The sequence below is a fragment of the Dermochelys coriacea genome, chromosome 9 (genome assembly GCF_009764565.3).
Source record: "Dermochelys coriacea isolate rDerCor1 chromosome 9, rDerCor1.pri.v4, whole genome shotgun sequence".
Taxonomy (NCBI): domain Eukaryota; kingdom Metazoa; phylum Chordata; order Testudines; family Dermochelyidae; genus Dermochelys; species Dermochelys coriacea.
Window position 1 is genome coordinate 8,334,690 of NC_050076.1, and position 27,181 is coordinate 8,361,870.

At 60.0% G+C, this 27,181-nt stretch overlaps 1 protein-coding gene and 1 long non-coding RNA gene across 31 annotated transcripts in view; one reads left to right on the forward strand and one right to left on the reverse strand.

The window, feature by feature from the left end:
- Positions 1-928: 928 nt before the first annotated feature.
- On the reverse strand, positions 929-5,905 carry LOC119861527. Its single transcript, XR_005294926.2, has 3 exons — positions 5,795-5,905; positions 1,958-2,190; positions 929-1,860 (listed from the first exon to the last, which is right to left on the reverse strand). It is a non-coding gene; the product is annotated as an uncharacterized LOC119861527 (long non-coding RNA).
- A 110-nt stretch (positions 5,906-6,015) lies between these two features.
- Positions 6,016-27,181, forward strand: part of EIF4G1 (eukaryotic translation initiation factor 4 gamma 1) — a 44,207-nt gene continuing 23,041 nt past the window's right edge. For 7 of the 30 annotated variants that reach the window (XM_038415660.2, XM_038415665.2, XM_038415663.2 and 4 more), the window contains exons 1-8: positions 6,016-6,154; positions 16,000-16,108; positions 16,452-16,538; positions 17,103-17,135; positions 19,211-19,231; positions 20,459-20,632; positions 21,178-21,277; positions 25,499-25,611. In XM_038415660.2, the coding sequence (XP_038271588.1) occupies positions 16,034-16,108; positions 16,452-16,538; positions 17,103-17,135; positions 19,211-19,231; positions 20,459-20,632; positions 21,178-21,277; positions 25,499-25,611 (603 nt within the window). In that variant the 5' untranslated portion in view covers positions 6,016-6,154; positions 16,000-16,033. Of the gene's footprint in view, positions 6,155-12,508; positions 12,746-15,999; positions 16,109-16,202; positions 16,222-16,451; positions 16,539-17,102; positions 17,136-19,210; positions 19,232-20,458; positions 20,633-21,177; positions 21,278-22,226; positions 22,358-24,678; positions 24,830-25,498; positions 25,612-27,181 lie in introns of those variants that run through there. The other 23 variants (XM_038415671.2, XM_043492069.1, XM_038415674.2 and 20 more) reach the window with 15 other exon arrangements.

Genomic DNA, 27,181 nt, shown 5'->3' on the forward strand with positions numbered 1-27,181 from the left:
CAGTGGTGGGTCAGGTGGGTCCTGGCTCCTCACTTCCACATGCTGAATCCCCTTAGAAGAAGCTAAAGCTACCTAACTAGCTTCCTGTTACTTTTCTATGTGAGCAATTGTAAATAAGTTGCAAAATAAGTTCAAGTTGCAATGGGGGAGGTTTAGATTGGATATTAGGAAAAACTTTTTCACTAAGAGGGTGGTGAAACACTGGAATGCGTTACCTAGGGAGGTGGTAGAATCTCCTTCCTTAGAGGTTTTTAAGGTCAGGCTTGACAAAGCCCTGGCTAGGATGATTTAACTGGGACTTGGTCCTGCTTTGAGCAGGGGGTTGGACTAGATGACCTTCTGGGGTCCCTTCCAACCCTGATATTCTATGATTCTATGATTCTATGAAATACCATCATGACGTTATAGGATCATGAATGGGACAGGAAGTGACCAGGACTGGGACGGGGGAAGCTTAGCATGATTGTGAGAGGAGAGAAGTGGTCATGGTAATGTTTGGCATCCCCTGATCTAATACATGTGACAATTTGTTCCACAGCTTGTATTTAGCTGTGATGCTCCGATTACCTTTCCCAGACCTGAAGAAGAGCTCTGTGAAGCTCAGAAGCGTGGCTCTTTCACCAACAGAAGTAGGGCATACAGAGCATCATGCCTGGGGAGATGTATGTGGGAAGATGGGGATGCTGGGTGCCAGCCTTTAGGTGGGGTAATGTTCCCTCTAATTTTTGACAGGCCGTATGCATAAAACATTTCTTCTGTGCAAATTTTTGAAGCGGAGTTCAAATTTGTGTGCCATGAGGCAAATGCTCCCAAGTGAGTAAAATGTTTATACATTTAAAAAGTTTTAATTTGCAATTTGTGTCCATTTATATGGGTTTTCAGATAGAGACATCATAAGTAAAAAAAGAAAATCAAGAGTTTGTGTTTCAAATTTAAAATTTTCCTAAAAAATATCAATAAATGATTATCAGCCAAGAATAAGATATGTAATTACAAATGGATTTTAATTTCCTTATTGGTCGAAATATCAAAGACTGCTAAACTAACCTTACTGTTTTTCCCTGTGATCTTTTTCATTTGCCCATTCAATATAAACTCTGTCCAGATCTATCAGTCCTCCATCCAGCTGATAACTTTTAATACACATCAGCATGTCCAAATGATCTACTTGTAAACAATTCCATAGTTTGTTTTTTAGAGTGTTCATTAAGCTAAAGCCACGCTCACAGTCTGCACTTGATGCTAGGAATATTCCTCCAATATCCATCAACTTTGCAAGATCCTGAAACTGTTCGTTCTGGTGAGCAAATGTCACCATATCCGGGAAACTTAAAACCAATTGGCTTTTGATTCTTTCGGCTACTGCAAACTTGAAGGCACTGTACTGACTGACTATAACAATCTCTTCAGCAAGAAATTCTTTGCATTTTGAACATAGGGATTTGACAGATGACACTTTAAGAAATCCAATTTCCATACATCTTTCCACATTCTTCCTGTTGAAAATTCTCCCGAAGCTCTTGCATCTTGACAATATACACAAACCACTCTGTTGTCCTCATGATATGTGAATATTTCACAAAGTTTAACAAGCATTACACTATGTGACTTTGGTGTAACCGTCTTTATAGTTTCATCCAGATTTAAATGAAGTCGCTGTTCTTTTACACTTTAGACCTCTAGACAGTGACATTTTGGGACTGATTTTTTTACCAGATTAGTTTATTTAAAATTAATACTTTTATTATATGACTACTATTTCAATGTGCTTAACAGCATGACTCGACAAAAGGGCAAACGGGAGATCATTCAGATCAGGATACTGGAAGTTTGTGCATAGCTCCAATCACGTCCATGCATCTGCAGCAAAAAAACACAGGAAAATGGTAAAACATCACGAGTAAATGTATGAAGTCCAATGCCTTTGAAAGATTTCAATCACAAAAACAACATTTACCTTTGTTCATTTCTGGGAAATCTTTGCAGTTCCTTAGCAACTACGGCCAGGCATTTTGACTTATTTGCTCATACTTGAGTTTGTACACAGCCAAATGAATAGACAACAAGGAGATGTGTGGGTCTCGACCATCCCAATGTGATCAACGTTCCATGTTCGAAATGCTGGCGGGGAGGGGTACGATTCATTGCCCTCCTTTCCCTTTCCCCCGCTTGACAGCTAGTAGAATCTGGCTGTGTTGATAGATGGCAGGCGAACAATGTCAAAAGTCGCCCGTAAATAAGGTGACCAGATCACAAGAATATCAGGACACATCGGGCGAGTCGGGGCGTGGGGAAGAGAGCCACACAGCTCCCCTGCCCTGAACCCACTATGCCCAGAGCCTCCCCACAAACCCCCCACATTTCCACCACAAATGCACAATGCTGTGCACACCACTACCTCTGCCCAGCGCCCGCCGCCCAACCACAGCTGCCCAGCACCCCACACAGAATCCTCCACTCGCTAGTTTCCCAATACACAGATTTCTCCTCCCTCCCACCCAGTGCCCTTCCCCACAGCCCCATCACCACAACTAAACAATGCCCCACACAGATCTCCCCCACTGCCCAGAACCCCCCAACAGGCCCCCACTGCCTAGCACCCCAAAACACACAAACCTCCCCCACCGCCCAGTGCACTCCACACCCTCACAGCCCAGCACCCACCACAGACCTCCCAGACACACACTCCATCATGCCCTGCCCCCTTCCCTGGCCTGCTGGGAGGTCTCTGGCTCCTTGAGTCAGAGTGGCGAGGGGGTGTGTGTCTCCAGACTCTCCACATGCTGTGCCCACCACAAGTGTGAGCTCCGTGACTCCTATTGGCCGGGAAAAGCACCAACGGGAGCTGCTAGAGCAGGGCTTGCAGGTGTCGGCAGCACGCAGAGACCCTAAGAGCCAGCAGGTCCCCCTGGCTCCTAGGGTCGGGTTGGGGTCGGGGGGCGGTAATGGTGAGTGGTCCCCGATATCGGGACAAAGGACGTCCCGAACAAAGTGCGGTTGGGACACGGACAAATGTGCGCACGGTGTTTCGCCGTGTGCGCAGGGTTTAGGATCTGTGTGCGCACGCACAAGCGCACAGCTTAGAGGGAACAGTGGGGGTGAGATGTAGGAGTGGTAAAAGGGCAGGGTGCCAGACTTGGATGGATGGGTGTATGTGTTGTGGGGGTTGGTGGTAGGCAGCATCATGCTGGGGAATGTGTGTGTGGTCGTGTCTAGGATGCCAAGTCATGGGCAGCACAGAGTGCCAGGCCTAGGATGTGCATGTGTGGGGGAGAGGGCATCAGACTCAAGAGTGTGGGCAAGGTACCAAGCCTTGGGGTGTGGATGGGGCAGAGAGCCAGGTCTGGGTGGGGAATGCTAAGCCTAGGGGGAAGTGTGTGTCTGGGGGGGAAAAGGTGCAAGGCCGGGGGGGGAGGTGCTAAACCTAAGAGGAGGTCCTGGGGGAACTGTTTGTGTGTGTGGCCTGGGGGGAGTGCTAAACTTAGGTGAAAGTGTGGGGGGAGGGTGCTAAACCTAGGGGGAGGTGTGTGTATTTCTGTGGGGGGGAGTAGGTGCAAGGCCTGGGGGTGTGCTAAACCTAGGGGGAAGGTGTGGGAGGGCAACTGCTAAACCTAGGGAGAGGTGTGTGCAAAGCCTAGGGGGAGGTGTTAGGGTTGCCATGCAAAACTGAACACCTTTGCCCCACCCCTCCTCCGAGGCCCCACCTCTTATCCACTCCGCCCCCACTCACTCCATCTCCCCTCCCTCTGTTGCTGGCTCTCCCCACCCTCACTCACTTCTCAGAGGCCTGGCTCAGGGGGTTGGGGTGCGGGATGGGGTGAGGGCTCTGGCTGGGGGTGCAGACTCTGGGGTTGGGCCAGGGATGAGAGATTTGGGATACAGGAGGGGGCTCCAGGGTGGGGGTGCAGCTGAGGGGTTTGAAGCATGGGAAAGGGCTCCAGGCGGGGGCAGGGGATTGGAGCACACGCAGAGCGGGCACGTCAGGGGTGCAGGCTCCGGGCGACGCTTACCTCAAGCATCTCCTGGAAGCAGCAGCATGTCCCCTCTCCGGCTCCTACGCGGAGGCGTGGCCAGGCTGCTCTGCGTGCTGCCCTGTCCGCAGGCGCTGCCCCCACAACTCCCGTTGGCTACAGTTTTCAGCCAATGGGAGCTGCAGAGCCGGCACTTGGGGTGGGGGAGCGTGTGGACCCCCCTGGCTGCCCCGACATGTAGACGCTGGAGCGGGAACATGCCGCTACTTCCGGGGAGCTGTGTGGAGCCATGGCAGACCCAGAGCCTGCCTTGGCCCCCCGCCCCCCCCCCGCGCCGCTGACTGGACCATTAATGGCCTGGTCAGTGGTGCTGAGGGGAGCCGCCAGGGTCCTTTTTTGAGCGGGCATTCCGGCAGAAAACCGGACCCCTGGCAAGCCTAGGAGATGTGGGGGGGGGGGACAGGTGCAATACCTGGGGACTGGGCCGACCCTAGGACGAGAGGTGTGGGGGGGGACAGGTGCAATACCTGGGGACTGGGCCGACCCTAGGACGAGGGGCGTGGGGGGGGACAGGTGCAATACCTGGGGACTGGGCCGACCCTAGGACGAGGGGCGGGGGGGGGGACAGGTGCAATACCTGGGGACTGGGCCGACCCTAGGACGAGGGGCGTGGGGGGGGACAGGTGCAATACCTGGGGACTGGGCCGACCCTAGGACGAGGGGCGTGGGGGGGGGGACAGGTGCAATACCTGGGGACTGGGCCGACCCTAGGACGGGGGGCGTGGGAGGGGGACAGGTGCAATACCTGGGGACTGGGCCGACCCTAGGACGAGGGGGGGGACCAGGTGCAATACCTGGGGACTGGGCCGACCCTAGGACGAGGGGCGTGGGGGGGGACAGGTGCAATACCTGGGGACTGGGCCGACCCTAGGACGAGGGGTGTGGGGGGGGACAGGTGCAATACCTGGGGACTGGGCTGACCCTAGGACGAGGGGCGTGGGGGCGGGACAGGTGCAATACCTGGGGACTGGGCCGACCCTAGGACGAGGGGCGTGGGGGGGGACAGGTGCAATACCTGGGGACTGGGCCGACCCTAGGACGGGGGGCGTGGGAGGGGGACAGGTGCAATACCTGGGGACTGGGCCGACCCTAGGACGAGGGGCGTGGGGGGGGACAGGTGCAATACCTGGGGACTGGGCCGACCCTAGGACGAGGGGCGTGGGGGCGGGACAGGTGCAATACCTGGGGACTGGGCCGACCCTAGGACGAGGGGCGTGGGGGGGGACAGGTGCAATACCTGGGGACTGGGCCGACCCTAGGACGGGGGGCGTGGGAGGGGGACAGGTGCAATACCTGGGGACTGGGCCGACCCTAGGACGAGGGGGGGGACCAGGTGCAATACCTGGGGACTGGGCCGACCCTAGGACGAGGGGCGTGGGGGGGGACAGGTGCAGGGCCGACCCTAGGACGAGGGGCGTGGGGGGGGACAGGTGCAATACCTGGGGACTGGGCCGACCCTAGGACGAGGGGCGTGGGGGGGGACAGGTGCAATACCTGGGGACTGGGCTGACCCTAGGACGAGGGGCGTGGGGGCGGGACAGGTGCAATACCTGGGGACTGGGCCGACCCTAGGACGGGGGGCGTGGGGGGGGGACAGGTGCAATACCTGGGGACTGGGCCGACCCTAGGACGGGGGCTGTGGGGGGGACCCTAGGACGGGGGGGATCAAGTGCCAGACGGGGGGATACTAAACCCCGGAGAGGTGCGTGTGGGGAGGGTGACAAGCCGGGGCAGCCTGCCTGGAGCCCCCCGACGCCCCCCACCTGACACGTGCTCGTCACGTGTGAGCGGGAAGGTAGGAACCGGGAGCGCGCCGCCGGACGTGAGCGCCGCCCCTGACCAAGCGCACTGGGCTGGCGGCAGGTCACATGATAAAGGTGCCGTCGCGGTCCGAGTCACCTGACGGCAACGCCGGGCGCCCCGGAAGGGGCGGTCGGTCGGTCACGTGACACGGGTGCCGCCGCGGGGCGGGGCGGGGCGCAGCTCGGCCTCAGCCGGCCCCGCCCCCTCCTCCGCCCCGTGACCGGCCTGGCCCCGCCCCTCCCCGCGGAGCGGCTCCGGAAATGGTCGTGCTGGGCTGCGCTGCGGCTGCGTCGGGCCGCTCGGACTGAAGGAGACTGAAGGTAACGGGGGCCGGGGCGGGCCGGCCGGGCGGCGCCGCCTCCCTCGGCCATGCCGGGGCGGGAGCCGGGTCAGAGCAATCCGCCGCCATCCGCCCCCGGGGGAGCCCGGCCCCGCCGCCCTAGGGCCCCGCGCCGCCCGCCCCCGCCCCGCCACCACGTGGGGTGCAGGGTCGCTGCTCGGGCCGGCCCGGCCGCATGGAGCCCCCGGCGCCCGCGCGCGGCTGGGCGGGGGGCGGGGGGGAAGCGGCCCTGCGCGGGCCGAGGGCTCGGCCTAGACGGGCAGCGGCCGGGATCTCGCTCCTTCCGCCCCGGCCCCACGGGGCCCGCTGTCTCCGGCTCTGCAGGGCCTGATCCGCCCTCCCGCCGCCCGGATGTCCTCCCCCCCCCTCTCCCCGTGCACCATGGGGGGGGTTGACCTCTGCCCCCGCCCTCCGCCCTTTTTCTGTGCGGCCTGCGGGCCCCCGCCCCACCGTCCACACGCACATGCCTCGGCCCTGGTTTGCCTCTCAAGCCCATATCTCTGCCGTCTGGGGGGGGGGGGCGAAATTCCCCAGTGGGGGCCCCCCAAGTGTCTACACGGCCTGACTGATCTCCTGCTGTCTATAACGCCTCATCCCCGCTGCCCTTTTCAAAGGCCCGTTGTCTATAGGGCCTGAACCGTGCCCCCCCCCCTTATGGTCTCTATAGGGTCTTAGCGCACCTCGCCCGCGCTTCCTCCTCCCACCCCCGGTGCCTATAGGGCTTGAGTGCATCCATTTCCTTCCCGAATTCCTGCCGTCGATAGGCCCCGAGGGTACCTCCTGCCTCCCTCTGGTACGTACATGCCCTTATGGTTTGCCACGTCTGTGCCCCCCCAATGCCTGGTGCCTATAATGGCCTGAGCCCCCGGCGCCCCCTCCCACACACACAATACCCGGCGTCTCTGTGCTATAGGGGCCTGAGCGCACCCCCACCTGACCCCTCCCCTTAAATATCCGGCGTCTATAGGGGCCTGAATGGGCCTCTCCAGCCCCCTCCCCCATGCCTGGCCCCTCCCCCCAGGCCTTTATCCAGTACCTAGCGGCAGCCCCCACGTGCTCTCGGCTCCCCCCCGTCCGTAGGCCCAGCCCCGGCCTCTCCCAAGCCGGTGTCTAGGCCCGGCCCCCACGTGTCGCCGCTGCCCGGCTTCCTTCCGTCGGGCCCGGGCACGATCTGCGGCGCCGGCTCTGGCTCCCCGCGTCCCTGGTGCGGAGGCGCCGGCTCCCGCTCGGGCCTCTCCCGGGAAAGCCATGGCCGCCGCCGGGAGTGACACGTGTCCTTGGCAGAGGCCGCCGCCGGGCCCTTCCCTCGGCTCCCTGCGCCGCCGGCACCAGCCCCGGCCGCGAAGGGCGCGCCAGTGTGGGGGGGGCGCCTGTTGGATGGTCTCCGGGGGGCGGGTTCTGGGGCCCCCCGAGGAGCCTGTCCGGAGGGGGTGGGGGGTCTCCCACGCCTGCCTGTTGCATATGGCGATGCGGGTTCTGGGGTCCCCCCCTGTCCTGGTGGTGGTAGTGACTGGTGAGGTGCCCCACAGCTCGTATCCCTGGGGCGTACGCACTTGTGCCTCCTCTTTGCTGGGAACCTCATGTTGCGCCCACTGGGTGCTCGGGATCCATTTGCTGCACGCTGCTCCCCATAAGCCTCTGGACTGTGGCCAGGGGGAGTTCGAAGCCGGGCTACCCAGGGGGCTATTTACCCTTCTCCTGTCGGTGTTTTGCGCCATAAACCCAGTGGTGTCTGAGACGTTTTCCTGGGAACGCATGCTCTCTTGTATCATAGCAGAGAGAAAAAATGGGGATTCTTGCTGCCCTGCTTTCCAAACCATTGGTTCTGGCGGGGTGTGCATGCTCTCCAGGGAGAGGGCAGTGTCTGAAGTTGTGGGGGGGGCTCCCTCTGATCTGATCTCTGCAGCTATGTCTGCGGGATAGCAGGAGCTCATTTATTCTTGACCTCTCATGAGAACAGTCTTGGGGCTGCCACAAGCACCCTTGAAGGGCACTTCATGTGAAACTGGCATTGAGGGCTCCCTGTTTACCCTCTCCGTGACTCCAGGTCAAAAGGGCTCAGTTTACAAGTAAAATCACTGCCCTGCAGCTTCTTCCTGCCATCTAAGAAGGGAACTGGATCCTTCGGACAGGGGCAAAGGTTGGCGTGTACCGCCTGCGGGCTGAGCTCTGCCCCCCATTAGCATCTGTGGAGGCCCATGCCACTTCTTGCATTTCAGTAACAGTTCTGTTACTGCAAGACTGGGATCCAGTTCCCTCTCCTGCAGCTGGACTGGCCCTACAGGGCTTACGGGAGACAAAAGTACCAGAATAAAATTGGCCCCTAAAGTGGTCGTGTCTGACTCTGCTACGCCCAGGGAATGGTGCTGTAGAGTAGGGAGGGATCATTGTTCCATAGGCCTGTTCCTGACTTGCTCTGCTTGGCTCTAGGCTGCAGGGAAGAACCAGGGTGAATGGTGCCCACACCCCTTCTCATCCAGAACATCTCCCCCCCCCATCCCTGTTTAACCTCTTCTCTAAAATGGTGGCTATGCCCTTCCTCCGTTTCGCTCTGGTCCAATGGGCACAGCAATGCCAGGGATGTGCTACCTGCGGGAGTAGCCCAGGCACCATCCTCTGTGCCAGGAACAGAGAGAGGAGACACACACTGCTTCCTCCTCCCTCCCCACCCCAGTGCCAACAGTGGCTCCTGCTGCCTGGTTCCTGCTTGTGGAGGAGCAGAGAGACACTGAGTTCATGCTAGTTTGGCTCTGCTGCTCTAGGAGTCGGAGGGGCCCAGATGCTGCCATCCTCGTCTCTCCTCTTCCCCCCTCCCCCCCCATAAGCACAGGAAGGATTATTCCCAAAAGCTCCCCAGGGGGGAACTTGTGGTGGGCAGAGTGTGATCAGCCTCTCCACAAAAGTGCTGTGGGCCTCAGTTATTTCTGCTCAAAGTCAGCACCTCCAGCAGCCCCAGTGCCATGCTAATGTGCGGCCCCCCTCAGCCCCAGTTTTTCCTTGGAGGTCTCCAGCCAGGCCTGACTCCGCTTGCTTTGGGATCTGATGCAACCCCAGCCCCTGTTGACTTGGTTAATACTCTGCCTCTCTTCCCTTATATTTCAGACACTGGGGTCATATATTAGCCTCTTCAAATAGCTGGGCTGTAAACTGGAGAGCAAGCTGTTTGCCTCCATACTAATTGCGTATTGGGTAGTTGTTACAAAGGAGGTTAACGCCTTCCCTCTCATCCAAGCTGCAGCAGAGCTATTTTCAGGTGAACCTAGCAGACAATTAAAATAGCTACCTAAGGAGCCAGATGTTTTTCTGCCTCCCCTTAGGAAGTGAACGTCAAGTCAAGCTAAGTGAGCTCCAGCTATTGATCCCACACAGGAAGTTGCTTTCTGAAATGTCTGGCCGACCTGGCTCAAGTTAGGGCAGGGGGACTGGCTTAGTAAGAGCTGCTGGTGTGTTTGGCACTGTACGGAGCAGGGAATTCAGGCCTGGCCTCCAGGAGTTCCCAGGCTAAATGAGACTGAGCATGCCCTGTGGCCCTGATGTAGTGGGGAGCAGAGGGTGCTGCCATCTCAAGGTTGGAGCTAGCGGTGGGGTGGATCTGAGCACCTGCTAATACTAGGTATTCCCTGGTCCAGGAGGAGAAATGCCTCCCTCCTTGCCCCTAGTGACTCCAGAGTAAGCAGGGGAACACAGTGACGCTCCGGTGTGGGGCATCTGTGGAAGAGATAGAAACCCTTTGTAATTGACCCTGGCTCTCCTCTTGCCTCTTGGCAATCTGAGGCAGAGTCACTGGGGTGGTTTTAAAGGTGTTTTAGCACCTGGCTTAAATCTCAAACCTGTGAAAGGGCAGGAAGCTCCTGAGTAAGGGAGAACTTCTCCCGGCTCTGCCTAAGTGGGTGGGTCAGGACCCGGGAGCCCCTTAATCAGCAAAGATTTGGGAGGATCTGAAGATGTGAACACCCTGGGATCTAGCTAGTTTGTAAATATTTTGCTGTCTGTCAAATAGGAATGTAAAAGGTTAAGCGGTTAACCGGTAAGCGCTAGACTTACTGTCAACTGACCTTAACCGTTAACCCTGGCGGCCCTGTGCCAGGCCAGCCGGAGCGACCTCGGTTAACCAGTTAAACAATATCATTTTACTTGGTTAACGGGTTAATTTTTTAAACTGATATTTACATCCCTACAGTCCAGTGCTCTGCCCAATGGGGCCCTGATCCTGGTGGAAACGGGGGGCACTAGAGTACAACGAACCCTAACGCTGCCACATACCTGCTGCTTGGGCTAATTCTGCCCAGGTACAGCTGTTAATGAGCTGTGGCTGGGATGCTGATCAGGCAAGGTCAATGGGAACATGTCATTGGGGCTGTGTCAGCCTGAAGCTGGCGTGGCCCATTGTGCATGGCACTTCACAGGCAAAGAGGACGCTGTCCTTGCCCAGAGAAGCTTGCCTTGTAATAAAATCAAGGGCTGACAAACAGTCCCACACCCCAGGGTGGAGGAGGAGAGCTCCACAGGCTGCTGCTTACCCTGGGACAGATTTTGAACCTCCATATTGATGAGGGGGTGGTGTTTGCGCTCCTCACTGGAGGACCAGGGGGCCTGGCTGCTTGAGCTGACCACTGAGCCGGCCTGTTCCCTATGCCACCTTGGTTCAGTCTCTGCAGTGCCCTTTATTTGCCCCTATGGATGGGGTTTTAACCTACCAGGCCCAGGGGTTCATGGCCCTGGGCCCTTGGCCCATCTTGGGGTAGGCGAGGACAAGCTGGCAGCGTTAGGGCTTGGGCTCCTGGCTCTTGTGGGCTGGTATCTGGACATAACCTTTTGAGGTGTTTGTTTAAGGTGGATGGTTGGTCTAATCACTGTTGGGCTGACAGAGATCTTGAGTGGCTAAAGCTTTTGTGTGTGCATGAGCACCTGATGGGGAGGAGGGAGGAGCACCTCCTCCTTTCTTCCCCCCCCCCCCCCCCCCAGTGCTCAGGATGCCAGGCCCCTGAGCGCAATTCTGGTGTCTCCCTAGCATATGGCAGGGCTTGCTGCCTAGAGATCCCTACCCTGCTCCATGAGCCTGCAGCTTGGAGCTCTCACAGTTCTGCACAGGGTGGGGTCCCCAAGTGCAGAGCAGTGGGCATCCCCCTCCCAGTGCCCCAACCTGGCATTGGGAGTGGGCCCGCCAGGCTGGATTAGCAGGGCAGCAGCATTACACAATCTAGCATCACCAGCTGCCAGGAACAGCCACTGGCTGGTGCAATGAGCTGCACCTGGGGAGGGAGGGTGGCTGAGGATTGCAAGATGGCTTCTGGCCTCAGGGACATGGTCCTCCACTGAATGTGGGCTTTCAGGGTCCTAGGAGCCTCTCTGCTGCAGGGAAGGTGAGGTGATAATGCCCCACTTTCCGTAAATACCCAAGCTGGGGCTTAGCAAGGCCAAGGAATTTTCACCCTGGTCTGTAGGGGAGGTGGGTGTGGTCTAGAGGCCTAAGGGTGGTCGGAGGGGGGTGTCCAGGCTCTTTGTCTAGTCCTGTTTCCCCACCTGTGAAATGGAAGCAGGGCCAGAGGCATGTCAAGGCCTTTGCTACTGAAGGGTTAAGTATCCCTGCATCTGTGGGGAGGGGCCTGAGGTGGGGATGGGGGGAGTCTCCCCAGAACCGAATGGGATGGTGCCCACCCTGCTCGTGCATGGGAGGCCATGGCATACGCAGCCCCCAAATTGCAGCGGGCTTTTTGCAACCGTGTCCCATGGCAAACTCCTCCCTGATGTGCTGTGCCCTTCCCCCCACTCCTGCTCCCCAGCTGCCTGTCTCCCAGGTGGCATTGGTGCTGTTTCCTGCCCCTCTGCACCATCCTCCCTCCTGGCTGCGGTTTGCAGCTTCCCCATTTAGTGTCACCTGTGCATTTCATTACCAGGCTGCCTTCCAGCTCCCAAGGGAGGAGGGTGATGCTGCTGCGCTGCCCCCTGCTGCCCCTCCCTCCTCTCGGAGGGCAGAGGGGTGTGTGTGTGGGGGGGGTCCTTGGTTTGCCAGAGCAGACTGCTGGGTGGGGGGGGAGCCTGGGTGGAGCTCTGGAGGAATCGCACAGCGTCTGTCTGCCTCCAGCCTGCGTGAGTGCCGTTGGCACAGGTGGGTGTCTGGTTGCTTTGCATGGCGAGGGGAGGGGAGAGGCAGGGCAGGGAGTGCCTGGCGTTGGGCTCGGCTCCTCTCCTGCCTGCCTGCCGGGGAGCGTGTGCAGCACCAGTGACTCATGCATGGAGACGGGTTTCTCTGACTGGTTTGGGCAGTGCTGAGGCCGCATGGCTCTGCCTGTGGGTGGGGTTTCGGATGCTCCCTGGCTCCTCAGGCTGGCTCTCCCTCTCCGTGTGTCTGCACTGCAGCAGACTCTGCGATCTGACACTGGCAGGCATGTTCCTGTCCTCCCTGGGGTGGGGGTGGGGGGCTCTCCCCTGCCTTGCCCATGTTTGGCTCGCCTGGCCCTCCCCACCGCACGCGGGCAGGTTTGCAGGCTGATTTTCTTCTCTTGAAGTCAGTCGGATGAAAGATCTCTACAGACCCGCTCAGCCTGCCCAGGTTTTTCCCGGGGCAGGGGTGAGTATCCTCCTCTCTCCTGTCTGTCTGTGTGTGTTGGGGGGGTGAGGCGGGTTCCCTGCATGGCACTGTAATGATCGCTGTGTGTACGCTAGGCTGGCCGGGTGTTCCAACTCTCCGTGGGGAGAGCTCGGTCTGGCTGCAGTGTGGATCAGAGCTGTGTTGGGGAGAGGCCTGCGAGACCTGGGCTCCCCGATTCCTGGCGGGTGGATGGGGGGTGTCACTGCACAGTCAGCAACTTCTCAGCACTCCAAAGTCTCCCTCCATTTCTTGAGTAACTTGCTGGTGTTATCCCAAAAGAATATTACAATTCCCCCAAGCTCGGTGTTCCCCCGGGAAGGGCTGAGAGTCTGGGTATGCACTCCAGGCACCCTGCCAGGCTGCAGGGGAGGGGCCCAGGGCAGAGAGCCATGCCCTGGGCCCTTGGCTTCCGCCCTGGATAGGTGGAGGAGGGGAGTTAGTGAGTGCTGATCAGTCCCATCCAGCACCCTCTTTCCTGAGGTCTAGGGTAGGATTGTTGCTGTGTCATGTTCTCCAGGGCTTCGTCCAGGCTGGGGTTGGCAGCTGCTGAGTTCTGGGCTCTGGGCACATCCAGGGCTGCAGCCAAACCACACCTGGGCTGGGGTGGGCTGGTCAGCGCTGTGGGGTGCTGGGTCAGGGTGTATGCCAATGGCCGGGAGGCAGCCTCTGAAGTGCCAGCCCTTGGTGGGGGAGGGGGTGCGGCCTGCGTTGAGCCCAGCCCTGCGTGCTACGGGTCTGAGAATGGCAGTGACCTCAGTGGGCACCTCTGCCCCTCGCAAGTGGTGTGCAGATCCGCAACTCCAGGACCCGGGGGCAACCCCCAGCCGGCTCTGCAGGCAACCATCTCCAGTGGGAAGGTTGGCCTTGAGCGGGTTCTGTCATGTGGGGTGCCCAGTGTTTACCATGCTGCATGGCAATGGGCATGCGTGGTGCTTGAGCCTGCTCACCCACCTGCCTCCGGCCTTGCAGGCCCTGTTCTGCAGGGCTTTGGTGCGGACTTCTGCGGGAGGTTGGGCTCTTGCTAGCCCCTCTGCTCATCCTAGGCAGGCAGCAAGGACCTGGCTGCTTTTAAAAGCCCCTGGACTGCAGCGGGTGAAAGACTCCTGAAATGCGGTGGGACCCCAGGGTCAGAGCTGAGAGCAGTGGGGAGGATGCAGGAAACGCAGGGCCCATGGACTTTGCCCGCAGCTCTTTCCCCCCCCTCCCCCCCTTATGTGACCCAGGCTGCTGTGGGATCCTGCCCCTGGCAGCTGGCTGTAACCTCTGGGGGGACTGGCCGTGATTCCCAGGGGTGCTGGGAGAGGGTCTGGTGGTGGTGAAGCTCCCCTGCACTGAGATGGCCTCCCCCTGATCTGCACTGGCTGTGCCTCCCCCATGCCTGGAATGCTGACTCTGAGCATCAGGTTACAGCGGGAGCCGGGCTCTGTTTGTTTGGCTTGGATGGCTAGGGAGGGTTCCCTGGCAGGGCTGGCCCGGGCTGCCTCTGGCTGGGCACTTCCATATGGCGGTTCTGTGCTGCAGCAGGGTTCAGTGGTCTTCTCTCTACCCCTGGGGAAGGAGGCTTGGCTCGGGCTCAGGCTCCCCATGCTCTGTCCCTGTGGCTTTTGCACTGTAACCAACGGGGAGGGGAAGCAGCAGCAGCAGCAGCCAGGGGGTCCTCTCTGGGGCAAGGCCTGTCAGCATCCGAGATGGGTCTGGGCTCTCCCTGCTGCTCTCCAGATCCGGCACCCAGCGAGAACGGGGCTGGGAATCCCCCCCAGCAGACCTCTCTCTGGCTGTGGGTGAGCACAGCCCTTGCTCGTGGTGCCAGTCCCAGCCTGGCATAGCAGGGAGCAGGGCAAGAACGCTGGCTGTGGGGCAGCTCCCAACTGGAAATCCCTGTGGGACTGTAAGGCTGCCGTGCTATGGGGATCCAGTTCCCAGTGTGGCCTCCTTTCTCTAGAAACACGTTTGTCTGGCCTGCGGGAACTGCAGGCCGATGGGGCGGGTCACGAGCTTGTGGGGAGCTGAGCTGGGGGGCCTGGCCTGCCCCTATTGTGTAGATGGGCCCAGGCAGGTCCCTGTAGCAGGGTTCAAGCCTAGGTGAGTGGATTCTTCATCCTTGGTGAGCTACGGAGGCCTGGGTCCATGGGGCTCCCGACTGTCTGTGGCTAGTGGTCTCTGAGAGGGAGGGGGTTGGCGGGCTGCATCCCCAAGAGAAGCTGCCACCCGCACAGCCTCTGCATGTCTGTGGGGAACCGACCCAGGCTTAACTCTTGGGGTGTGATCTGGAGGGGCCCCTGCAGTGCTTGGACTGCCCCCTGTAGGACCTGAGAACTAATAAGGGGGGGATTCACCCCGGTTCCAGGTATGCGGGAGAGGTGTCTCCCCCAGCTCCTAACGATCTTAAAGCTGGGAGAGTTCTCGGCTTCCCCTCCCTGTAACCAGTGATTGTGGCTGGGTCCATTCTTAGCTGTGGGGGGCACGGCCGGGTTCCTGCTGCCTTGGGCCCTGTTTGGTCTCTTGACTTTATGGCACTTCCAACCTCCTGAAATGTTTGGCTGTTTGTGTTGGGGCGGGGGCGGCAGGTGAGCCCGTACCTGGGGGTACAGGCTGCTCTGAGATACTGCCCCCACCCCCTGTTGGTGTTACCTCAGTAATGCACAGGGGTGAGGAGCCCTTTCCAGATATTCAGGGCACCCAGGACTTACTGTTGGCGGTGGGGTGTGGCCATGGGGAAGGGGAGACAGTAGAACGGCAAGGAAACGAGGAATGGTTGAGGGAGAAGATAAATGGGACCAGGGATGATCATTGGGGTGGGGCCCCTGGATTCTAGACCACCAGCGCCCCTGCTGAGTGGTGTCCACTGAGCACTTCTGCGGGGATCACTAGCAGGCGCTCGTGCAGTGTCTGCCCGTGCCTGGCTCCGGCTGTTCGAGCTGCCCCAGGGACTGTGGTGGCCAATCTCTGCCTGAAACCCTGTTGCCGAGTTGGACTGTGCTGGCAGTCTGAGGCTCGTTTGTCCTGGCACGCAAATCCTCGGGCCCCAGTGGCCAGCCTGCTTATGCTGCGGACTTGCGTGGACCCACGCTGCAGAGTCATCAGCCAGCCCCTGCCGGAGCCACCTGGGCTGAGGCCTCGTTTTAGCCTTTGGGGAACTCCCTGTCCTCGGCCCAGCTCTTCTCTCTGCCCCGCTCACCCCAGGCTCCTTCCTGCCTCCGCTGAGTGGGTGTCCTTTGTTTCTCTGTCCGCAGATAGCGAGGGGATCCTTATGCAGCACCACATGAAATGAACAAAGCTCCACAGCCCACAGGAGGAGCCCCGACAGCCCCACACCCTGCCCCTTCTCCTGGACTTCCACAGGTAGGGCCCCTCTGCACCCCCTCCTGGCCCTTTTCTGAGGCTGATGAAGCATCTCCCCTAAGAGCCCTGCGTGTGCCTGATCCCAGCCATACTGTCCTCCGCTGAGATACGAGGTGAGACGCCTGGTTTAGTGCTCGGCTCCCTGCTGACCAGTCCTGGGGTCAGGATTGGGCTCGCCAGGTGAGGGAGGCGTGCTCCAGAGCCTGGAGCCCACGGGATGCCGGGTTGTTGGCAGTGCAGTGAGTGGCTCAGCAGGGAGCGCCGTGTACAGGTCCCAGGGATGTGGCTTTGGGGAGCCCTGGTAGCTGCCGTGCCAACCTGCTCCTTCCTTGTCTCCCTGCAGTCGGCGTTTCCACCTGGTCAGACGGCACCCGTGGTTTTTAACCCGTCGCAAGCTACACAAATGAATACGCCTTCCCAGCCTCGACAGGTAAGGGGGCACTGAGGCAGGGCTGCTGCCGGCTTCCAGGGGGGCCGCTGGGACTCCTGCTGCCTTATGGCCGTCAGGTTCTCCGACAGCCGGGCCGGTTGCTGCCTCCCGGTTGTGTGGTTCTCTGGGATGACAGCCTGGGTGTGCTTGCGGGCCTTTGATCTGCTGGCGAGCAGGTTTTGTGGTGCTGAGCTGGCCCCAGCTCTGAGTCAGGCTGGAGGGCTCCAGCGTGCCAGGCAGAGGGAGGGCAGAGTTACCTGGACTCTCCCCTGAGCGGGGCTCTGGCCCCGTAGTGCGCGCAGCCGTGTGTGTGGAGGAGGTGGGCCTGAATGAACGTGTGCTCTTCGCTCAGGGGGGAGGGGGAAGGGGGGTGACTGCAGGGGAACTGTGAGGGGATGGATGGATGTATGTCTGCCCTCCCTCCCGGCCTGCGTCCCTTTCCTGCGTCCACAGCGCAGAGCTGCTGGTGTTTGCCCCCCACCCCCTGCCAGGTCTCGCAGTCCTGTCCGAACCTGAAGTGACCTTGCTTCTTCTTTCCTCTCCCCTTGCTCTTTCCTGTCTTAGTTTCCAGCAGGGCCTCGTACTTTACACCAGCAGGTACTAACCAGCCCCTGCCCTCCGCATGCCATACGGACCCCCGGGGGTGCAGCCACATGGTGTTTGTCTGGATGCTGCAAGGAAACAGCGGGGCTAGAGGAGTGGGAGGGTGTGGGCTGCTGCACTGGGCACCAGGGATGACTGGTCTGGGTTAACGCAAGGAGCAGGAAGGCTTGGCAAAGTTTCACATGGTTCCTTGTGGCCCAGGACCCCTGCCACATTCTCAGGCCAGTGGTGGTCCCACCATGGGGAGAGCGGTGGACTGGATGTGCAAAGATAGTGGGTCTCGAGTGCTGGTTGAATCGCACCAAACTCCGAGTGCACGTGAGCCAGGAGCCAGACGCTGGGACTCTGCAGGGCCGGACAGACAACTGGAGTGGGGAGCCAGGGAGCTTGGCTGGCCCAGTGGGCTGCTGATGCAAACAGCTCAGTGCGCTGGGATCTCTGCTGGCCGTGTGGGTGTCTCGGGGGTGGGGGGAGAGGTGTCCTTGGGTAGGAGCCCATGGGAGTTTCACTGCAGCGTCTGTACCTTGACGTGAGTCCTGCATGAAGCTTGGAGCATGTGGCTGCTTCTCTGCTATCAGCCCCACAACCCACTCGGCCCCACAAAGCTGCTTCTGCCTGTGCCTGACCCACGGGTGCTCTCGCCCTTGCTCCTCAGATGTACTAGTCCCCTGGCAGTGCCCAGGGCAGCACCCCAAGATGGCAGTCAGCCTGTCCCTTACTAAAATGACTCCCATCTCACGCAGTGGCTGCAGGGTGAGGTGGGCCCTGTCCATACTCTGCTGCCAGTGCAGAGGGGGCAGCAGGAGTGGGCAGCTTGTTGGTAACTATGGTCCCACCCCTGACTTTTCACCTCCCTCTACACCCCCTGGCTGTGAAGTTGGCTCCACACCTCGTCTGACACAGTGGGGTGCACGTGGTGGTTCACGGGCTGGGAAACACCCTGCAGTGGGGCCGAGCGTTTCTGTGGAGGGGAGGAGCTGGGGTGGCAGGTGGGGGACATGTGTCCGATTCACCTCTGGACGGTTGGCTGGAGTTGGTTGCTGGAAGAGGCACACTGGCTCCTGAGGCCGGGCTGCTCGTTGGCATTTCCTTCACACCAGCTGTGCCCTGGAGGTGCCAGTTCTGGACTGTTTGTATTGATCAGACGCAGGCCGGAGAGGGGATTCCAGCACTGTAGCCGCTGCTTTGTCTTGGGTCAGGTCGAGGTCTGTTGTTAAGATCTGGCTTGGGCTCTGGCTGGCCTAGCAAGGCAGAGAGGCCCATTCACCACCTGCATAGTTCTGCCTCTTGGTGCGTGAGTGGAGTTTGCCCGAGGGGCACCCCACAGTCTGCAGATCGTCTCTGCTTGCCCTGCCCTTTGGGGCCTCGCTGCCCCAGAGTCTGGCTGAAGGCCAGGGTGGCTCGTGGAGATGGAGAAAGACATAGGGTCTGATGGGAGGAGGAGAGGAGAGGGGAGTTGTAGCTCATGGGGGTGGGCCCTGGTGCTGCTGGGGTCCTAAAGCTGAGGCTCATCCCAGATCAGCTGGTATCAGCAGCCCCCCTTTGTACTCAGGATGGAGGCCCTGGAAATGGGAAGTCCAGGCTGTGAAATGAGCCCACCACCCTCATGCACTGTGTCTGGAGGCACATTTTGGGACTGAAGGGCAGAAAGTGCCCTGGCTCATGGCATCCTGGGGGAGGGAAGTTGAGGGGCTGCTGTGGTCTTTTTGCCCAGCTCTTGCGTATGGGGAGGGGTTAGGTCCCTAAGCCTCCTTCCAGCCCAGTGGGCTGTGGCCCTGAAGGTATCGCCTGGTGCCAGGGCTGCCTTCTCGTGCATTGGGGTGCAGCATCTGTGCCCATGAGACGTGCTTGCTTTACTGCTCTCCCGCCTGGCCCTCCCCTCTGACCTTCCCTTACAGCCGGGCAGCTCTTGTACCAAAAGCCCGCTTGAGCTCCAGCTCCCCCGACAGCAGTGTTTGCCTCTGGCCTGGCGGCGCTTGCCTGTCCCTGGGGCCTGGGACCTTGTGAGGCTGTGGGGTAACTCCTGTCTTTTCTCTTCCTTCTCCCCTTGTGTGTGTGCTCGCTAACAGGGAGGATTCAGGTCTCTTCAGGTAACGCTTTTTCATTACCCCTGCTCAGGTGGTGCTCTCGGCTGGGGAGTGGGAGACGGCACGTGGGGGGTGTGTGAGTGTGTGTGTTCGTGTGTGAACACGGTGCTACTATCTGCCATGCTTCACTCTGCTGGGGCTGTTAGTGGATTGCTGCTCTGGGGCTCAGGATTGGGATGCAGTAACTTCCCTCCCAAGTCCAGCGGGACTCTGATGTTACACTGGGGTCTGGAAAGGCTCAGGGCTGCTCCCACTTAAAAGGAGACCCCCTAGGAGAAAGATGCAGGGCTGGACTTGCCTGGTGCACCTCAGCATCCCCCACAGCAGCTGGTTAATGAGATGGTCCCTCCTTGAGCTCCCTATGTATGCGGAGCGATTCCACCCAGCTCCAGCTGGTTGCTCAGCTCCATCTGTAGGGCAGCCCATGGAGATGACATGTCCCAGAGTTCAGTGCTCTATTGCAGTCCCAGCTGCCTGGCTGGCTCGGGCCTGTAGTCTCCACAGGCCACAGCATCTGTATTGAGGGTGCTGCGAGTGGCTGTAATCAGCTCTGTTAGGCTTGCAGCCTTTGGCTGGATGGAGCTTGAGCATTGTGCTTAAGGGGAATAGGGGGAGATAGATTGTCCCACTTCCTGTGGTTCCCTACAGGTGCCTTCTGTGAGTTGTAGTTTTCCATGGCTGTTTGAGGAATGATGGGAATTTTTGCTAGGGGAAGAGAGTAGGGCCCAGTCCATCCCCACTAGTGTCAATGGAGCTGAGCCAACCTGGGGCACTGCTCACCTTGGGTCCTGCAGTGAGACCCCCAGGGGTGGGAGGAGCCAGCTGGGGATTGCAGCCATCTTGTGATGGGCACAGATGACAGCTATGAAATAGTCCTGTCACTCCATGAAGCTGGTCATGTGTGCTGCTAGGTGATCACCTCTTAGCGCCTGGGCACCATGTGTCAGAAGGGTCCCAGAGGCACACCACAAGCTGTGTGGGGATGCCATGCCATGCCATGCCCTGCTGTTGGTTCCTCACACCTCCTGCCTTAGACTGCCTTTCCCATCCCAGCTGGGGGGCAGAACATTAGCTGTCTGCTTGTGGGCCCAGCTCCGGGGGTAGTGGTAGTTGCTGTCCAGCCCTCTGGATAGAGGATGCAGAGATGGGATGCCTTTGTGGGGTGTGGAGCTGGGCAGTCCTGGCACCCTGCTGGGACTAATTGAGTGCCACCGTCCTTCTCTCCCAAAGCATTTCTACCAGAGCAGGGCCCAGCCTCCGACAAGTGCTTCCCGGGTGCAGAGTAACACGTCGGCCCGGCCCGGCCCGCCTGCTCATGTCTATCCAGCTGCTTCCCAGGTGATGATGATCCCCTCCCAGATTTCCTACCCTGCTTCGCAAGGAGCCTATTACATCCCAGGACAGGTGAGGGCTGCATCCGGACACTGGGTTCCTTGGGCTTCTGCTTCCCTGCAGCATGAGGCTCAAAATGGCTTTGAAATGGGGGTGTGGCATCATCAGGACAGAATTGGCCACTTATTTGGAGTGGGAGGGAAGGCTCTGGGGCTCCCCCATGTGAAGTCCTCTGGACCCTGCCCCTCTTTCTCTGCTGCCCCATGCAGGGGGTCTAGCCCTATGCCCTCTGGAAGCCCGTAGTGCTGCTGTTGGGGTGGAAAGGCGGGTGCTGAGTGACACCATGTGTCACCTCTGCCCCAGGAAGCCTCGAGGGCCAAGTGTGGTAGCAGGCCCTGCTTGCTGCTGGACTGGCAGGGACTGACCGCCTGCTCCACTGAGCCATGTCCCGTGGGGCTGGCAGCCTGGTGCCAGGGCCCTCCTGCTTTGCAGTCTCGCCCACGCTCTGGGTCCTGCCCTCTGTGACCGTTGCTGGGAGAGTCCCCTCAGATCTCTGGCGTGAAGATGTGTCTCCAGGGCCTGGCGGGCAGTAACCAGCGTGTTCTCTGCCCACCCAGGGTCGCTCCACGTATGTTGTTCCAACGCAGCAGTACCCAGTCCAGCCGGGCGCCCCCAGCTTTTACCCTGGAGCCAACCCCCCGGAATTCGGCACCTACGGTAAGGGCCCCCAGAGACGCCGTTCCTCTTCCATTCAGTCTGGTGTGGGAGTTTGGGGCGCCTGAAACCACGGGGTGGATGCCACTGGTGAGAACCAGACAGCGTGCGATTACTCCCGTCCAGGCTCCACTGTGCCCTGTGCAGCTCTGCTGATGCTCCTCAATTCTGACCTGCAGCCCCCCTTGCTGCTTGCTACTCCAGCCCTGGGCCCCACTGTGCCCCACACAGCTTTGCCGATGCCTTGGGCTTCCCACACTCTCAGTTCTCCTGATGCCCCTGAATCCCGGCTAGCCCTGCTGCCCCAGCTCTGGCCTCCATGCAGCCCCCTGCTATTTCCTATATAAAGACTGTGGATCCTGCCGTGTTCGTTTTGTGCCGGGGATGTGAATTTCACCCCCTGCACTCCTCCCTTAGAGCCCTGGAGTTGGGGGTTTAGAGTTTTCCCTAGGAACGTCCCTTTCCTTATTCCCGAACTGGTCCCTGCCAAAGGAGAGGGGTGGGGAGCGTTTTTCTGTGGGAGGAGGGCACTGCCAGAGGGTAGGAAAGATGTGTGTGTGAGGCTGAAATGAGGGGGCAGAACACTGAGGCTGGCCCACCTCATTAGGGCCCCTTGCCCGCCTACCCCCAGTGAGGGCAGCTTAATGTTTAACTGTCCTGGCAGAGAGGCCGGGCAGACTTTAGCCCCAGCCTGCCCTTTGGTCATTGTGGAAGGAAACAGGCAGCAGCTCCAGAGTCAGCTGTTCCCTAAATAAACATGGGGCCAAGCCAAGGGCTCAAGGGGGAGTTTGGAAGGGGGCTCCCATATGCCCCCTCTCCTTGCCTTGGCTCCTCAGTTCCCCCCCCTCCCCAGGTTGCCCTTCCTTGGAGTGGAGCGGTGTGTTTGTGCAGCCAGCCGCCCCTCCCCTCCCCCATGCTGCGCTCACATGGCCAGCAGGGCTGTGACTATATTTAGTCTGGATCCATCCCGGGCGGGCGTCTCTGCAGACACAGCAATGTGAGCCGCCGGGGCCTGCGTCCCATCCCATCCCCAGCAACGGCCGCCTCTGGAAATGGTACCAAAATGGGCTGCCCCTGAGACAGGTAGGTGCAGCCCCTGCTCCCCAGCTGGGATTCAGCATCTTGGAGAGAGCCAGACGCTGAGGCTTGCTGGGCTGGGCTCTTCTAACCTCCAGGCAGGCCTGTCTGTCTCATTCTCAGCTTGGGGGTGGGGTAGCTGATAGGCCCCAGCCTCTCTTGACCACATGCTCTTGTGTAACAGCAGCTAGTCAGCAGTGGTAGCTGCTGCCTTGTGTGTGAGTCATGGCAGGCTGGCTGGGCTGCTGTGGCCATTGGCCGGGTGTGAGAGGGGCACAGAGCCCCTTGGTGGAGACACAGGGCAGGTGACTCATCCATGCCTCATCTCCCTAAAGCAGCAGGCCAGTGGGAGTGGCAGCTTCCTGCCGGAGGCCTGGGAATGATGTGCAAAAGGATGCTGTGGGTCAGGGTTGAGATGTGTGAGCAGGGCTGTGGAGGGAAGGGGTCTGGGCTGTGGGCATTGGGCTGCTGGTATTGGCAGACTTGTGTGGTAGGAGCTACATCGCTCTGCCCCGTGGCTGCTTCTCACCAGTGCACAAGGCCTCCAAAGTCACTAGTAAATGTCCGTCCTGTGATGTTGCTGGCTGCATGGGTCAGAGGAGGGACCTGACACGCCGGCTTCCTAGCCCTTTGCTGCTTCCAGCTCCCTGTCAAAGCATCATCATTCGGTGCCCTCGGCAGGTATTCCTCTTGGTGGTCACTGGCCATCAGAAGGGTCTTCTAAGGACCTGGCTTCTAGGAGCCTGGCCACAAATTCTGTGGGAGGCTGAGCTGGTGGCTGGCTGGCTAAACTCTGTGTGGAAACTACACTTCCCAGCATCCTCTCTTGTTGGCAATTGTACCTCTTCCTCCATCTTGTTCTGAGCCTCCTGGTGTTGCATATCAGGGCTCCTGGTCTCCTCCGGTTGCCAACCCTGGCAAAGATGAGGGTAGTCAGCTGTGGTTCCTGGGCAGTCTGGCTCCCAGACAGTGAGGCTGGGGGAAAGCTCCAAGGGGCCTGTAAGAAACAGGGCTGGCTTGAACCTGCAGCTTTGAGCTAGTGTTGGGTGCTTCAGATGGGAGGGGCTCTTGTTCCTTTGCTGAGCCCCTGCAATCGCTTGCTGGGGGCTCTGTCTGTACCTGGGGAACAGCAGCCTGGTGGCTCATCACAGGACCAGGAGTCAGGAGATCTGGGCTCTGTTCCCGGCGCTGCCACTGACTCACCGGGTGACCTTGGGCAAGTCACTTCCCCTCTGTCAGTTTTCCCCTTTGTACACAGGCCCTCGAGGAACCACGTGTTCTTATGGATGGAGTAACTTTTCTGGGTTATTCTCTCTTCCCTCACCCCCTCCACCCCCCGCCAGCTAGCAGGACCATTCCTGGCCTTCTTGTCTGAACTCCCGCATGGTTGGTCTGCCCCGTGGCTGCTTCCTGGCTTGAGCAGCGAGTGCCCTGCTGGGGTGTGTGGGTGGCCAGTGGGGTGGGAGAGGCCCAAGCCCTTGGTGTGGAGATCTGGAGCCCCCATTGGTCCCCACTAGTGCTGTTGCCGATGGTTTAAGGGTGTTAGGGGCCCAGGAAAGTGCTGGTTTTGGGAGGGGGCCAGGCTCCCACCTGTTACTGTCTCTCCCTCCCCGTGCTGGCATCCATCTCACGGTCGCCTGCCCTGCTGAGGGAGTGTGGGGGGCATCTGTCGGGCCCGTTGTTCAGGGAAGGTTGGCTGCTGTAAAGCTCAGGCCAGGGGCTGACGCTCTTCTTCCTTGGGTGCCCTCCTGTGCCCAAGTCATGCTCTTGTGTTCCACGGGCACCTTACCCATGGGCCTGGCTCTCCATTGGTGATCTGGGCAGAGACGGGGTCTCTGCAGAGAGCTGATTCCCAGTGCTGGTTCTGAGACAGACCAGCTCTGACTTGTGCTGTCTGACTGCTTGTGTCCATCTATCAGTCACCCTGGCTCTGAGCAGCTGGTCCGTGCTGCTGCTCCTTGCCCCGCATCACTGTTCCTGGGGCTCTTGGATGCCCTGTTCTGTCCTGGTTGGCCGAGACTGATCAGCAGCTGGGGGTCATGGGACCTTGCAGCAGCCATGGAGTTGGGGGAGCCCAGGCATGTTGCCCTTGTTGTGACCCTGGCTCATCCCGGGGGGGGTCAGGTTACTACCTGGTGCTGTAGTCCAACTGTGTGGGGCCGGGATGCTGGCTGGCCTAACAGCCATGGGTCTGGTAAAGGTCCTGAGCCCCAGCTCTCCAGCCATCGGGATGAAGGGCTCTAGAGTGTGAGCAGTGTGAACTGACAGCTCTGTTTCTTACTCGCTTCTCCGTGGAGCTGGGGCGGGTGCAGTCTGGTGTGAGGGAGATAAGGCCGGGGAGCTGCTGCTGCAGAACTGGGGCACCAGGAAGGCAGCTGCGGGAGGAGACACCTGAACCCCCGTGCTTGCTTGGGACTTCCTGTCTCTCGGGATGGGGCATGGACTCCACACAGGCTTCCTCCTCTGCCCAGCTGATAGGTTTGGAAGGGGGCTGGGTGGGAGCTTGAGCTGTCCTGTAGCATTCCAGGAAGTGTAGCTGGGCCCGGATTAGGGATTTCTTTCCAGCTGCCTTCTGCCAGCTGAGGCAACCTTGGTGGCAAGTTTAACTCCTGCCTGCCAGTGGGATGGCTTCCCTGTGCTTTGCCACTGGGTAGGGGTGGGCTTGGGGCTGGCTAGCCCTCCGCAGCAGGTGGCTGGACGCGGGGGCAGCTCGGGTGCGCTCTGCATCGTGGGGAAGGAATTCTCGGAAGTGCTGGTTGGTCCTGTTGTTTGGGTTTGGGACATTCCTGAGACGGCCGGGAGAGGATCCCGTCTCACTGAGCAGCCCGTGGGCCTCCTGTGTTTATGGGCGCAGCAGCTCATTGGGTAGTGCTCTGGTGCTCTAGGGGGTTCTGACCCCCAGCAACCCCAAGTGGCACTGGGCAGGGCAAGGCCAAGCAAGAGCTGCCTGGGCTGTAAGGGAGGGGCTGCTCTGCTGGGGCTGCCTGGCAAAACTCCCGGCCCACAAACAGTGGAGGTTCCTTGGGGGGAACTGCACTTGCTCAAGAGCCCAAGGGTATTTGCCTCTGGCATGGTGTCTGGTGGCTCTAGGCTGTTAGTCCTGGCTGCTGCCCAGTGCCCTGACTCTCTCTCTCTCTCCTTTCCCAGCTGGTGCCTATTACCCTGCTCAGGGGGTGCAGCAGTTCCCAGCCGGGGTCCCCACTGCCCAGGTCATGATGAACCAGCAGCCGCCCATCCCGACAAAGCGAGAGCGCAAGACGGTAAGGAGGGTGGGGGGAAGGGGGGCCGGGTTTCTGTGCTGCCTCCCATGGGAGCCTGATGCTGGTGACTCCCCGCCAAGGGGTGGAGCTTGTTGTGAGGTGCCGGAGAATGGCTCACGGCTTGTTGGGCCCCCCAGCTGAAGGTGCTGTCTGTGGGGAGTGAAGGGCCAGAGCTCAGCTCTGTGGGAGGCCGCCTGGCCAGGCCTCTCTCACCCATCTTTATGCACACGGAGCAGGGAGCGGGCGGGACTGCGTTGTCCCCTCTGTGGGGGGGTGAGGCGGGCCGTGTGTGGCTCAGTACAGGGGATGGGGGCGGCGGGGGTGAGGAGAGGGAGCGCGTGCCTGGGTCTCGGTTGTGTCTGCACAGTCAGGCCCGACCTTCCCTGTCCTCCCTGGTGGGGAGAATGTGCTGAGTCACGGCTGCTGCGGGTGGGGGTGGGTGCTGCAGTTGCCAGCCGGTGCCTGCCGGAGCTGCAGTAATGCTGTTGCTCAGAGGCTTGGCACAGGATCTATTTATAGCATTAAGCCGCCCTCGGTGAGCGCTGCAGCTTGGGTCTGCTAGGACCCCTTCCCGGGGGGGGGGGGCAGATCCCCCCAGGCTCCACCGTGGCTCACGTGGGGACATGTTCCTCAGTGGCTTGTAATTCACACCCTCTGCCACCTCGTTTCCCCTGGCCCTTGCTGTCTGGGCAGCTGAGCACCCGCGCTGCTGTTGAGTCGGAGATATGCGGGGATCCTGCTTTGCCAGGAGCCCATCTGCCCAGGCTATGCACTTTGATGCTGTGGCAGCAGCAGGCACCGTGGCAACCTGGCAGGGAAGAGGCACCTGCGCCTCTTGGAGCTGTCTCTGAGTCAGCCCACATTGGACGGGGAAGAGCTATCTGTGCCAGGGGCAGCCTGTTGCCTCCTCCATGCCAAGCTGGGCATCAGAAAGCTTGGGCCCCTCCATTTGCTCTGCCTGTTATGGGAGGCAGAATTCCCACTGCAGTGCTGGGGGTTGGGGTGCAGGCCAGGGGCTCTGTGGTGTGCGGGTGTCAGATGTGTGGGTGTGGGGCCTGGACCATTCCCAGGGACCATGGTGCAGTGTTGGGGTCTCCATGCAGCTAGAGTAGAGGTGACCCACATTCTGCCCTGCCCCGAGGGGCACAGCAGAGACAATGGATCCCAGCCTACTGTGCCCCACTTGTTCACCTACATTCTCCACACAGGCACCCCTCTGCAGCGAGGCTGAGCCTGATAGGCAGGGGGCAGCATAGATTGTGGTGCACGCTGCACTGGCGGAGGGGGGCTGGGAGGGGCTATTGCAGGACCAGGAGGAGTAGAATAGCACTGTCCTCAGGGAGGCTCAAGGTGCCCTGCTGGGCCCTTGTGGTAGGTAGCTGCCATGTGGCTTGGAGTGCGACTGCCCTGGCAGCAGTGGGGATGTCTGCCATGCTGGGGGTGGGGTGTTCCCAGGGGGTCGCTGCACCATGTGCAGGCAGGGTGGAGACTCCTAGAACACGGCTTGTCTTGCCCACCTCCCCTGCCAGTTCCAGGGCAGGGTTGTTCCTTACAGGCTGGGGGCTGGGGT